At 39.3% G+C, this 15,299-nt stretch overlaps 1 protein-coding gene across 1 annotated transcript in view; it reads right to left on the reverse strand.

The window, feature by feature from the left end:
- GRID1 (glutamate ionotropic receptor delta type subunit 1) overlaps nt 1-15,299 on the reverse strand; it is a 1,063,263-nt gene that overhangs the window by 210,464 nt on the left and 837,500 nt on the right. The window contains exons 7-8 of the mRNA XM_027846365.1: nt 8,510-8,671; nt 7,322-7,441 (exon numbers count right to left, since the gene is read on the reverse strand). Of these exons, the coding sequence (XP_027702166.1) occupies nt 7,322-7,441; nt 8,510-8,671 (282 nt within the window). The remainder of the gene's footprint in view (nt 1-7,321; nt 7,442-8,509; nt 8,672-15,299) is intronic.

Consider the following 15,299-nt stretch of genomic DNA (forward strand, 5'->3'; position numbering starts at 1 on the left):
ATGAAATAAATTACCTAAAGCCATAAAGGTAGTGAGAATTACAGGTCAGATTCAAACCCAGATCATCTAACTATAAATGCAATCCTAGGCCTATTACATCACTAGATATGGTGGTAATGTAGGGTTATAACACATCTGGAGCACAGCTGCTCACAGATCTAGAGAGAAAAGAGACCAGAGAAGTAATGATGTCTGACCCTCTAATTCAGGGGTGGGGAATCTGCAGTTTTGAGGCCACATGAAGTCTTCTAGCTCCTTGGGTGTGGCCTTTTGACTGAGTCAAGTTTTATAGCACAAATCCTTTTATTAAGGGGATTTGTTTTGTACTTGAGGGCCTATTGTGGCCTTGAGGCTGCAGGGTCCCCACCCGTGCTCTAATTCTATAGATAAGGAAACTGAGGCTTAGAAAAGTGACATGAATTGCCCAAGATCACACAAGTGGCAAGGGTTAGAAGCAGGTTTTGAATCTAGGTCTTCCTACTCCAAAAGCTAGTGTTCTTTTCACTCCACTGGTCTTGGAGGAAAACATAAGTATAGGGGAAAAAGGACTTTCTTGTACATTATAAATAGAGGGGCTTTCTCCTCATGGTCATGCTATGGATAGCTCTGTGACTTTGTTTATGTTACAACCTCTTTACAGGCCCCTATTTTTTTCATAAGTAAAATGAGGGAGTTGGATTAAGTTATCTTTTAGGACTATTTCAGCACAAATATGAGATTAAGACTTTTTTTTTTGGTGAAACTATATCTATTACAATGGAAAGGAAGCTAGCTCTTTTCAGCTTAGTGGAAAGAATGCTGACCAAGGTAGCAGGAGAGTTGGGTTGAAGTCCCAGCCCCACCACTTATTCTCTGGGTCACTTTAGCTGGACAAGTCACGGCTCTTCTCTTGGCCTCAGTTTCCAGATCTATGAAATGGGAGTATTGGATTTCTAATATACCTTCTAGCTCTGATATTCAATGATTACTCCTCCACCTGAATGTTTGCAGGTCAGCAGCATTGGTAATAGATTTAAATGTACATAAAACTGCCTACTTGATTTGCAGAGACCCTTTCCAAGTCTCCTCTTCCTCACCTCCCTCCATCTTCAAACTTTCTTTGTCTCTCTGTCTCTTTCTGTGTATCTCTTTCTCTTTCTCTCTGTTTTTCTCTGTCTCTGTGTGTCTCTGTATCTCCCTCTGTGTCTCTCTGTGTCTTTGTCTTTGTCTCTGCCTCTTTGTCTCTTTCTGTCTTTGTCTTCTCTCTGTCTTTGTCTTTGGCTCCCTCTGTGTCTCTGTCTCTGTGTCTCTCTGTCTCTGTGTCTCTTCTCTATCTCTTTCTCTGTCTCTCTGTCTCTCTATTTCTCTCTGTCTCTGTCTCTCTCTCTCTTTCTCTCTCTCTCTCTCCCTCCCTCCCCCCTTCCCTCTCTCTTATCTTCTCCTCTTGCATTCTATTGAGAGCTGTACTGAGAAGAATCTAGCCACCTTCACTTGGTTCAGAAAATGGTATTGAGTCAGAGAATGCTCTTAGGTAATAGTGTTAATCTAGAAGAAAATGGGTCAATGGCATTTCAAAAATAGACTTGAATTTAAAAAATTATCATTGACAGAGAGGAAGAAAAAAAGAAATCTTTCCTTACTATAATAATCTTTAAGAAAAATAGTTTGGGTAGTAATAGAAAAAGAAACCCACGATTTGAGCAGGTTTGCAAGGGTTAGCATAAAGTTCAGTTAGCATAGAGTTAGCATAAAATTCAAGTGAAATAATCCCAGAAACAAAGAGCAAAGCAACCTGAATGATCTGGGAAGAGGGAAACCAGGAGGTTTGGGAAGATTAATAACTTTGTTATATGAGATTCATTTGAAAGAACTCAGGATGTTTCACTCGGAGAAATGTTAGAAGGGACTTCATAGTTGTTAATTACCTTAGAGGCTAATATCTGATTTCATATGAATTTCTTTTTCTTCAAGTGTCACAGGGATAGAGACTAAATATGTGATTTTATTAGTATAAGGAATTCCCAGAAGAAGAAAATCCCTCCACCAATGCAAGTTAACATATTCTCAGCAGCTTATAGTCTTAGAGATTTGCCTAGAACATTGAGAGGTTAAGTGACTTCCTTAAGTCATACAATCAATATGAGTCATATGAGGAATTTGAATTCAACTTTTCTTGGCTTTAAGGCCAATTCCCTACAAAAAAAGTCCAACTCTCGGAAATTTCCACGTAGGCGGCATGCTCACTTTGAATCTTCCTTCAGCACTGACTCTCCTCTAATAAAAATCAAAGAATGTTTCCATCAACTAGCTATCCAAATTCCCCTTGGGTATTTTCAGATGAAGGGTAGTCAAAAAAAAAAGGAATAAAGAAAAAAGAAAGGAGAGAGGAAAAAAGAGGAAAAAGTATGGAAGGAGAGAGGTAAAGTGGAGGAAAGGAGCAGAAAAGGAAAGCAAAGGAAATCCTCTAGTACAGAAAGCCAGAACCTTCACAAAAATATCCCCAAAGGGCTGGGGAAAAAACCTCAAAGACTAGTACTAGATCAAGTTCAGCTAAAACCAACATGAGTGGTGCTTCAGACACGTCGTCTCCTGGGCACAGTGATGTCTCATGATTGTTTTCCCTGCCCAAGGTTAGTTGGAACACAGAGATGATTGGGATTTTATCTGGGTTTATATGGCAAAGCTAGTGGTAGTGAGAAATAAAATCCATGGCTTCTGATTCTCCATCTAGAGCTCACTCTCTCTTCCAGTCAGCACTTTCAGGATAATATCATGTGATTCCACACTGTCCATCATCACCCTTTCATTTAGGGGGAAAGTACCAACTCTTTTTCTCTTCCTGGGGAGTCAGTGCTGATTCTGCACAGTCTCTTGATACCACTTAATCTTAAATTCTTCCAATGGCTTTCCTTTGGCAAAATTATTTTTTAATCCATCCTTTTGTTCCCTGGTTTTAAATTAATCTCATTGGTTTAAACATCATAGAAGCCAGCTTGTAGGATTTATCCCTCATTATTGTTTATTTTTAATTGTAGGGTCCCCTCACTCATTATCAAAAATATTATTTCTGATAGTTTACAAGACTTTGATCTGGTCTTCATTTGCTTTCATTCATCTGCTGCATACAGTGTTTTTCACATGTGATTTATGCTATTAATAGAAGTGATCATTTCTATTCCTTTTTCTTCCTCTAAAGATTTAATGTCTTTTCTCTATCTGCCCTTCCTTCTGTCTTCTCTCTTCTCCACATGGCCTTTAATTTGAATACTATTTCCCATTTCTGATTTGTCATCCCTCTCCCTCCGTTATCTCCCCCTCTCTTCCTTCCTACTGTTATGGGATGAGACACTTAACTGAAATAAGCCTAGCTCATCTCACACATAAACCCTCATCCAGTGTCTCCAGTCTCTTCATTTACCCTCCCCACTAGTGGAGAAATCTAATCATCTCTCCTTGATTCATTCTGAAATCACTCAGATTTTTTTTGCTTCTTTTTTTTAAATATTCCCTTTTCTTAAATGATAAACATGTGATACTACAGTCAATGCTGTTCATTCCTTTCCTGATAACTTCTCAGTGTTGATAAGCTTTCTAAGCTACCATATAATGAATGGCCTATGCTGTTGTGAAAGGAGGATTTTTAAAAATGACAAAAGAATACAATTTAGAATATAATCCACTCTGAAATCAGCTTCTCCTCCAACTCAATTACATTCAGATATCCTGCCCTGGTAAGACAGAGAGACACATTCTCACTCTCATTGGTCTCAGGGTCTTTGATGAGTGTTTCCTTGGTAACGGTGGAAAGCCCAGACACTTGAAACAGGAAGTGGAGAGCGATGTTCCTAGGCCTGTCTTAGACTCCTAGAGTGGCATCCAGCATTACCGGGAGACTGGATTGAGTGCTCACTGGTTAGGAAGTGGCCAGTTCTAAAATGGAGGCCCACCTATTTACCCCAGTAATATCGAGGTGATTAAGGCAGGCATTCGCAAGTGACCATTCCCCATGGCTGTAGTGGTCTCCCTCCTAACATCTACCTCTGACAGTCTCTAGCTTCCTTGAACATTCAGCTCAAGTTCCATCTCCTGCAGGAGGCTTCTCCTCATCTCCTCAGTGCTAGTGATTTCTCCTATAAGGCTACTTTCCATCTACTCTGTATTTATCTTGTATATACAAAGGTCTATATATGTGGCCTCCCATATTAGAATGTAAGCTCCTTAATGGTAGGGGCTGTTTCTGGTTTTGTTTGTTTGTTTGTTTGTTTTTCCTTTTATCCCCAGCACTTAATATAGCACCTGGCAAATAGAACTACTTAATAAATATTTGTCTATTGATTAAAACACATGGAGTATTCTGGATGGAGACTGATATGATAGTGATTTTTCTATGTCAAACTCATTCCCCCTTTCCACATGCTTGGATGAGATTCCTTTCTGGGCATCAATTTTCTGTTCTTTAAATGAGAGGTTTGAACTATATGACTACTAAAGTCCTTTTTAGTTCTAAAACATACATTTTTATACTTTCCTTTTTCCAACTTCCTTCCCTTCTCCCACCCTCTTTCCCTTCCTTCCCTTCTCTGTTTCTGTCTCTCTCTCTCCCTCTCCCTCCTTCTCTCTCTCTCTCTCTCTCTCTCTCTCTCTCTCTCTCTCTCTCTCTCTCTCTCTCTCTCCTGATTTTCCCTCTAAGTTATATTTTTAGAGGTATGAGGGACCTTGGTGGCCACCCAGACTAATCACTTCATTTTATAGAAGTCAGCTGAGGTCCATGAGGGTGAAGTGACTTGCCCAAGTAGAGAATGATACACCAGTACAGAATGACAGAGAAGGTTTGAACCCAGGTCCTCCACTTCTAAATCAATGATTCTATGGTTATATGCTTTAGAGCCAAACCCGGATTGGCCTTTAACATCAATCAGAGTTGGATGGCAGATTCCCAATGTACTCCAGAGCTTTGAGGTGCCATGGCCACTGTGCAGTCACATTGGTGGAATCACTCTTATGTCACCATCAAGCATATTAAGAACCTCTCTTCTCTATATATTATTCCTCATGAGGGATGACATCAAAGATGAATTTCTGATCACCCAAGCTTGATAACACCACCAACCTCTGACATCATTGATCAGTCCACCAATTCTTGATCACTCCATGGTAAAATTATTCAATGAAAAAGAACCAGTAATCTTTGCCCTGAGTGTCCATGGCCATAGAATTATAGATTGACTAACCCACTTCTGCTTATTTTCCTGGTGGCCAGGCTGCTGCCTCAGAAGTCCTATTATCAAACTCACTACATTCCTATAACTATAACCATCACTCACTATCCCTATGATTCTCCTGATCAAAACTGCTTTCCCTTATATGTGGTATCTAACCACGTTCAAATATAAGCCACTTCAAGGTAGGGGCTGTCTTACTTTTGTTCTTTTATCCTATCCACCTAACTCAATAGATACTTAGTAAATGTTTTATCATTCATTCATTCTGCTCTTCTGATTCTATTTTGATCCTCCAGTCAAAAAAGATAGTCAAATGCAGCTAATCTAGCACAATTCTGAAAGATCTACTGATATATATTGGGAAACCTCCAACTTTACATCAGAAAGTTAGCTTGGGACATTTTTATTATCACTATAGACACAGCCAACAAATTATGTACTTCAAGTGCATTTTTAGCCACTCTACCTGCTACCTTCCACCTGCCACCCAACTGTTCCTCTCTGCAAACTAATCTAAATACACAACCTGCCTCTTTAGTTACCCAGTCTTCCCTTCCTTAGTTTATGACCTTCTCTGGATTCCAGTCCAAACCCACAGTTGAAAAGGAATATGAGCTCAGGTGAGCCTGTATGTGGGTATGTGCACAAATGTGGTTGTGTTGCTGTCACTGTATTAGAAAAGATCCCACTATGAACTGAAATCTGGTGCCAATATGGTCTGAAGATAATATTTTAATGATGGTGACTGAAACCCACTCTCTACAAGTCATACTATCTCTAGAATATAAATCTGGGTTTTTATTAGTGTCTATTCAATCTTCCTTGCTCCCAAGGGACACTTCTCAGGCTACCCATCTCAACTCAATCAGTCAAAATATGATAAAATAAAGTTTGCTAGTTGGAAGGAAGTTTTCATAATGCAGGAAGGAAAAATAACAGAGCATATCAAAACTGGCTATTCAGAGCCTGGGTAAAAATGTAAGGACCTTGAGGCAAGAAGCCATTTTTTTTACACCGAGGACTTAACACCACCTCTGACACACAGTGGTCACTTAAATGCCTGTTCTATTACATCGGAGGTTGGTTATATCAGTGATTATCTCAGAATCTTTTGCTTTCTCTTCTGAGCATCTCTTTTCTTCTCTTTCTTCCCTCTTTTTAAATTTCTTCTCCCCAGTGAAAGAGGCAGCAGGATGTAGATGACAGAGTTGAATTTTAAAGGCAGGAAGACTTGGGTTCAAATACTGCCTCTGGAAAATACTCTCTAAATAACCTTGAGCCAGTTGCCTAACCAGTGCTATAGGCAATTCTCCAAGTTGAAGAAAGGATACCAAGCCATACTGGCAGGAGTTTTCCTCATCTGAGAGTGTCCTGCCCCAGTGAATTCACAGTCGGGTCAGATAGGGATCAGACTGACAATTTGACAGACTTGATGCTCCTTTTAAACCCCCTTCTTTTGAAGTACAAGGTTGGAGCTCTATGTATGGATAGAGCTATTCTCCCTGATATTCCAGGAAAGAGGGCAATGCCAAGGGCTCACCAACAGATGGCGCCAGCCTTTGGAATTGCATTCCTTATACAGATGTGTGCCAGCCAGTGTGAACATGTGTGTGCAGGTAAAATGCATGTGAAAGAGGGTGCCTTCATCTGAGCAATTATGGAGGGGTGTGTGCGTGTGTGTGTATGCACATGTGCGCATGTACATGTGTCTGTGGGGAAGAATATGCGTATGTGTGTAAGACTTGATGAGGTCATTTATTCTCTAAATCGTTTACTGATTAGAACAAGTTTCTTTAACCAAATCAGTTATGTCTCTTGAACAGCAACAGACACAGCCTCTGTCCCAAACCCTATTTGACTGATGCATGCAGAGAGGCTGCATTACAAAGTACTTCTTGCTTGCTTACTATCCCTAGGCATTGCAGTTACCATCTAGCATACACTGTGAAGGCTTCATTGTGAGAGAAATGCTAAGACATTCTTTCCACACTAATTAAACCTTGCACAGCAGGAAAGAAAAAAAAAAGACTCTGGTCCCTATTTCCTTCCTTCTGTTGTCATCCCTTTGGACTAGGATGTGATACTTTAAGCAATGAATAATGGCATTTTAGGGGGCCTACCTTGCGCATGTCTTTGCCAAAGGTCTCGCTGTAAGTGGTGCCGAGAATTTCAAACTGGACGTAGGGATTGGAGCTGTCTTCTCGGAACTCCATCACCCCTGTGAGGCCAGTGATGTGGCCCTGCCAAAGAGAGTAGAAAACATCATTTCTCTGTCAGATTAAGATGAACGTCTGGGAGAGGGTAAAAGGAAATAGACAGGAGTATTTCTCCCACAAGGGATGCTAAGGACCTTATAGAGACATGAAGGGAAAATAGCTTGAGAAGACTTGGATAATAATGAAGGATTTTGAATAAGTATTACCTTATGCTTTGCCACTGTACCTTGAGACTTTTCCGCTTAATTTGCAGCAGAAACCTTCCACATATGCTATCTCTCACATTAGAGTATGAACTCCTTGAGAGCAGGGGCTGTCTACCTTTTCTATTTGTATCTCCAGTGCCTTACACATAGTAAGCATTTTCCCATATATCCAAGAAGCTAGAGTAAGGGTATTTCCTAACCCCAAAGGAAAACATAAAAAGGCATGGAAACCACACTCCAATACTCTTATGCTATCACTTTCTCTCCTTGAATAAATTTCCCCCAGCAAGGATTTCCAGCTCTTCATCATGACTCTAGTTGATTCAAACCGACACCAATACATTTTCACTGTTATTGAAACCCTGAGCAATTTATTGAGGACAAAACTCCAAACACTGTAGATTTCCCTAAATGCTCTTTCACAATTTCTAAAGCCCAATTCACTTTAACAAGTCTTCGGTGGATTCTCCGATTTACTTATAATCTAACTTGCTAAGTTTCCTTCCATCAGAAATTCATAAGATATCTCAGCACAGGAAACCATCATGAATGTAGAACAGCCTGAGTTGCCCCACCCTAGATACACATTCCCATCTTATTAACACAACACAGTGCCAAGTTCCAAGAATAGTTTCCATGATGGCATCAACTTTTATCCAGATTAAAATCAATATTGAGTTAGAGGCTAATAGGAAACTAGGGAATTTGTTACATGGCACTCAACTCAACCACTAGGCTATAAAAGTGGCCACCTAGTCTAGGACTTGCTCTATCCAGAAGGATTAATCTTAGAATAGAAAAGAAAATGAACATTCACATCCCAAACCACTGAAGAAATGGTGCCCAGTCATTTTTTTTTTTGAGATAGGAGTTTCCCAATCAGTACCTTCTTGATAGTGTCTAGCATGGATCGGCCCCCATTCCAAGGTTTGGTAGACTTCCGCATACAGTTCAGGCTTGCCATGCTATGCCACTTCCTATCTTCCAGCTTTCGGTGGAAGGCATTTGCCAGCATCAACACACTGTCGTACAGGTAGAGGTTAGACACCTGCAAAGATTTAAAAAAAAAATAATAGAATCCTTTGCAATGATATACTTCTAGAGAGAGACTGTGAGAAGGACTTGATGATTTAAGACATAGACATCATCTCCAGCTATGTCTTATATACATGCTTGTTGGTCAATGGATTCTAACACTTCAGGATCCTAAATTTAAAGCTGAATGGGACCCTAAGAATTATTGAGTCATATGAAAATAAATCAGAAGGTGAAAGGGATTGATCTCCAAGGCCATCTAGTCCAATTTAACCATTTTGGAGATGAAAACTGAGCCTCAGAGAGGTTAAGTGATTTGGCTAAGATCACACAGGCAGCAAAATTCAAATTTGAACCCAGGTCCTCTGGCTCCAAATACAGCTGTCTTTGGATTGCCCCATAGTATCACATATGGAAAATAAGAATTCAACACACCCACATGTACAAAGCAGGGTTCAGTGGTGGCAGCTGAGTCACCACCACCCAAACAGGCCTCCAGAAGCCTGAGGAAAAGGCACGTGGGCTTGGCTGCCTCTCACCCCCACTGCCAACCCTGCAGACACTAATTGGCAACAGCCTCACCGGCTGTCTGCAGAGCAGCCTGAAAGTGAAAAGAAATACATTACTTGTCACCAAGCTTCCTAGAGGGAAAACAGTTTATGAATACAAAACGGTAATAAAAACAGTGATCAGCTGAGCACTCAAAATGCAGGCAGAGCCCATTCTCTATCAGAACAGAGATAGACCTGGCATGCCCACTCCCAAAACCACTTCAAGCAATCTGAGTGAAGAGGAGGGCTAACCAACACCTCCTAACAGTGTTGGTCAAATTCCAGTCACTACCCACAAAGAAATCCACCAGACAAGTCCCGATGACTACTTCAGTGTTGTCGTCCTAAGGTGTGGGATAATAGAAAGGAGGGAGGGAGGGAGGGAAGAAGGAAGGAAGGAAGGAAGGAAAAAAGGAAAGAAGGAAGGAAAAAAGAGAGGAAGGAAGGAAGGAGGAAGGGAAAGAAGGGAAGAAGGAAGAAAGGAAAGAATGAATGAATGAATGAATGAATGAATGAAGGAATGAAGGAGGATAAGGAAGGAAGGGAAGAATGAAGGAAGCAAGCAAGCAAGGAAGAAAGGAAGAAAAAAAAACTGTTAAACACCTATAATGTGCGAGGCACTGTGCTAAGTACTTTACAAATATTAATTCATTTGATCCTGACAACAACCCTGGGAAGTAGATACTATCAATATACTCATTTTACAGATGAGAAAACTTAGACAGTGATTAATATATTTGCCCAGGATCATGCAACTAGTGGGTATCTGAAGCCAGATTTGGACTCAGTTCTTCCTACCTCCAGGTCCAGCTTTCTCTCCACTGTGCCAATTCTTAGTTTAAATTTATAGCCTGACCCATGTTACTTGTGTTGTACCGATCAAGTTGTTTTGCCTTTCTGGGCCTCAGTTTCCTCATCTGCATGATAAGTATAATGATCCTTCCACCACCCACTTTATAGACTCATTGAATTCCACAGGTGAAAGAGACTAAAGTAGTCATCTAGTCTAACTCATGTTTGGAAGGGGACTTCCTCTATAAAATCCTCCCCCTCGAGTGCTCATCTGCCCTTCACGTATAGGCCCCAAGTGAATTACTCCCCATTGCTGTCCAAGGCAGCTCATTCCACTTTGGGTTGCTCCCAACGTTAGGAAAAAAAAAAAATATTTCTTTCCTGACAATAGATTCATCTCCTGGCAACTTCCACCTGTTTTTCTAGTTCTCTCTTCTTGAATTAAACTCATTAATTTAATCCTTCTTCCACTTCACAGCCTTTCAAATACTTGAAGGCAACTACAATATCATCCCACTCAATCTTCTCCTCACCAGACAAACACCCTCAGTGCCTTTCGTGATCCTCACGTGGAGTCCCTCTGCTCTCCTGGTGGCCATCCTCTGGAGGCTATGCAATACACTTATTATAACACCCTTTCAAAACTGCGATACCTAGAAATGAACACGATGTTCTAAATGAAGCCTGACTTGAGAAAGGGTAAAGGCACTATCACACCCAAAGAAAATGCTTTGTAAACTGATGGAAATGTGAGGAGGAGGAAGATGAAGAGTTTTTGCACTTACTGTTATTATTATTTCTGTTGCTGATGATGATGACAATGATGCCCAGATGTTGAACTCTCAGGACTCCTGGGACTTTCCATTCACTCTGAAACTGAATCTTTGGATATGTGTGGTTTCTCTCAATTAGAATGAGTTCCTTGGAAGCAGGGACTGTACACCTTTTTTATTTCTATCACCAATGTTTAATACTATGTTTTGCACATGGAAAGCACTCAGTGAATGATTTTTTCTCATTCTTTCAATGATGATGAAAAGCATTGCTTCATCTAATTGACTTGAGGATGTAACTCTTCTTTCTCGTAGGCTTGTGATAACCTAGTTTGACTTGCCAGATATACAGATTTACAGTACGACCATCAGAATCAGAAATAATGGTATTGATTGCACAACTAGGTGGTACACAGGATAGAATGCCAGTCACAAAGACTCATCTTCCTGAATTCAAATGTGGCCTCAGAAACTTATTAGTTGTGTAACCCTGGGCAAGTCACTTAACACTGTTTGCCTTAGTTTCCTCATCTGTAAAATGAGTCGGAGAAGGAAATGGCAAACCACTCTAGCATCTTTGCTAAGAAAAACCCAAATAGGTCATGAAATGTTGGACACTACTGAGTAACAAGAACATGAAAGCAAGCAGATAACAGGATGAAAATATCTTAGGAAACAAAGTCAACTCTAATTAGGAGGATAATACTTGGCTACTTACAGACATAAATGAAATTCCCCACGAGTGGCCATTAAATATAGATATTTTTCAATAACCTCACAGGACAAAAACAATTTTGGGATGGGAAAGGAATGGTCACAAAGTCCAGGAAGGAATGCGTCTCTTCATCATTTTTACATTTTCCCTCAGGGGCCCCTGGACATACTCTTATGTTGTCAATCCTATGCAGTGACTTGCAGGTCCTTATTGAGCTGCTATGCAGAGGAGCTAGGACACCTGAGGTACTGACATAGAACACAGTTGCTGTTGTGATTCTCTGCCTCAGTATGCAAAGGAACAGATGTCAAGTGGGCTGGGGGTATGGGGGAAAAGTTACTCTATGACCAGAAAGAATTGTTTCTCCTCTCCTGTCAATCTTCCAGCTCTTGGCAACCCCAGTGCCTAAATAATTCATCATATTTAAACCTTTCCAAAGACTGAACTCTATTATGTTGGCAATCCTTGAATTCTGTGGGAGCTGAAACAGCTTATTCTGTATTTGTGTGTGTTTGAAAAAATATATGGATTTTTAGAAAAAGACTATGAAGAATAAATTGGAAATGATTTTTTCTTCTCTTCCAAATCTTCACAATGTTCTTCTGTTTGTCTGAATTGTTGATATAAGGCAATAATCCATGTACCCATCAGTTCACATGGTAATCAGATTTAAGAATCAACTTGATCTCCTACACAGACTAAGCAGGCTATACCAAATGGAATTTCAAGGAGCCATGCTTATACAAATCTCTCCTAAAGTGGATTAAGGGAACTGAGTCATAATTAGTCATTTAAAAATACACGAGTATGTCAAGGTCTACAATTAAAAGTATAAAACAGGACTTGAGTCACAACAAGCCATAGGAAACCCTTCACCTTCCCACAACTCTGCCTCTGTGGATGAGAAACCACATTTAATTTCAGCAAAATACGTCTTCTAGAAAGTTTGTTGCCCATTGTCTCTTATGAACATTTGACAAAAAAAAAAAAAAAAAAACCCAACCCTAATCTTAGCTAGTAGTTTGGGCCTCTTTGAGCCATTTGCTTATTAAAGAAGCTTCAGAAATTCCATGTTGTTGTTGTTGTGGAGTCATTTCAGTAGAGTCTGACTCTTCATGACCTTATTTGGGGTTTTCTTGGCAAATACACTAGTGTGATTTGCCCACCCCTTCTCCAGCTTATTTTTACAAATGAGGAACTGAGGCAAACAGGATCACAGAGCTAATGTCCGAGGCTAGATTTAAACTCAGGAAGATGAATCTTCATGACTTCAGGCCTGTCACTGTATCCACTGTGCCATCTACTTGACCCACTCCATTTTGACTGTAGGGTAAAATACTAAATCCTACACTGACATTCAAATCCCTCCATACAGACAATATAAAATACTTGGGAGTCTACCTGTCAGGACAAACCTAGAGATTATGTGAACACAATTACAAAGCACTTTTCACACAAATTAAAACAGATCTAAATAACTGGAGAAATATTCATTGCTCTTGGAACTGGGGGGGAGGGGGAATTTGCAGCAAGTTTCTCCGATAAAGGCCTCATTTCTCAGATATGTCGGAAATTGATCTAAATTTATAAGAAAATACAAGTCATTCCCTAACTGATAAATGATAAAAGGATATGAACAAGCAGTTTTTAGAAAAAGAAATTAAAACTATTAATAGTTACATGAAAAATGCTCTAAATCACTACTGATTAGAGGAATGCCAATTAAAACAACTCTGAGATACCACCTCACACCTGTCAGATTGAGTAACGTGATATTAAAGAAAAATGACAAATGCTAGAAGGGATATGGAAAAATTGGGACAGCTATGAACTATTGGTTGAGTTGTGAACCAGTCCAACAATTCTGGAGAACAGTTTGGAACTATGCCCAATTTGAATGTGGATTGAAGCATTTTTTTTAACTTTCTTGATTTTTATTGTTTTATTTTGTTTGCTTTCTTTGCAACATAACTAATATGGAAATATGTTTTGCATGGCTTCACATGTATAATTTATATTAAATTGTTTGCCTTCTCAAGGAGGGGGAAGCGGCAGGAGGGAGAAGGAGAATTTGGAACTCAATTTTTTTTTAAATTATTGTTACAAATTTTTACATGTAATTGAGAAATATTGAATGAAATTAATAAAAAATAATTTTGAAAATAAAGATTGTATATGCTAAAAAAAAAACTCTTCATAAACTGGTTATAATTAGATTGGAGGGTTAGAATAGACCTTGGCGGCCACTTAGTCTACACCATATGCAAAGGAGTATCTACCTTGCCACTAGTCTTACAGCTTCTACATAATGACCTCTAGGGAGGGGAATCCATTCCACATTTGGAAGGTCAGTTTGCCTCTTGGTACCTTGACATACTTACTTTTGTTCTACCCTCTGAGGCCAAAGAAAACAGGTCAAATTCTCCCTCTACATGACATTCCTTCAAAAGCTTGAACACAGCCCTGGTGCCCCACTGTTTTCTCTTCTCTAGGATCTATAACACTTCTGGTCTCCAACATGTGAACAAGTGTCCAGTCCCCCACCCCTTCTGCCACAGATCCTATTTTTCCCTTTGAAATATCATTTCTTCTTCCTTTAAGAAAACTTGTCTCTCACAACATGGAGTATGGAGATGCTCTCTTAAAATTCTTTCACTTTACAATAGTAAAGTAATTCAATAATAGTAAAACATAAAGTAATAGTAAAAAATAAAGTAAAATAGTAATTCCAGTGTGGCAGAAACACAAATACTACATATTATATGAAAATCCCTGCATAATTTTTCCTGCTATCCATGATTTAGATTTTAACCCTTGTTTTCTTTTTTAACTACTTGTGGGTATTTATAGTTCAATCATGCTTACAATTAGCACCTCCTTAATAACTTGACAATCAGACTAAACTTTTTTTTGTCTCTGCACTGCTACAGCCGCACTCATCTCTCTTTCTGACTTGCATCACCTTCCTATCTTTCATCAACAGTCTCTACCTAGAAATATGCTCTATCAATTTTCTTTACCTTCTATTTTTTTTCCATTTACCTTTTCTTATTTACCTTATGTTGTCTTTCTAACTACATTCTCCTCAACCTTTTCTCCAACACTTTGGGTTCACACACTAATAGTCTTTGATCTTTCTAAATCATCCTTAATCTTTTTTTTTTAAGAATTAGATCACTAAATGAAAGTTTTAAGAAAAAAAGAATTAGGAGATCAACTGATTTTCCTGAGGTCACAGAGCTAGTCATCTTTAGAGGTGAAATTTGAACTTGGTCCTCTGACTTTAAAGTGTCTTTCTCCTATACCATACTGCACCAAGAGATAGAAAGAATATGAGAAGAAGAGACATAGAATAAAGAAGAGTTTGCTAATAATAGAGAAGGTTTCAAAAGTCAATCAACAAGCATTTATTAGCATGAAAAGGGCAGGCAAAGAAGGATAGAAATTAGAGAAGGCTACAGCAAATTTACAAGGGAAGGGGGCTCCCATAAATTGCATAAATGATTCCAATAAATTACAAAGAATATCTTCCATAGGACCTATCATAAAAAAAGAAAACATTTATACTCCATTGTTGGTTGCCAATGTCTAGAGGAACAATGAAGATAATAGAAATAAAGCTCAACCATTAATTTCATCTATGACTAGGCATAAAAAGAAAAATTCTGTCAGTGACCTGGGAATGATTGTTGTCCAAAACTTTGACACTGCCAACCCCACTACTACAGATGGATAGATAGATAGATAGATAGATAGATAGATAGATGGATGGATGGATGGATGGATGGATGGATGGATGGATGGATGGAT

Source organism: Vombatus ursinus, unplaced genomic scaffold, assembly GCF_900497805.2.
Source record: "Vombatus ursinus unplaced genomic scaffold, bare-nosed wombat genome assembly UNPS02015129.1, whole genome shotgun sequence".
Taxonomy (NCBI): domain Eukaryota; kingdom Metazoa; phylum Chordata; class Mammalia; order Diprotodontia; family Vombatidae; genus Vombatus; species Vombatus ursinus.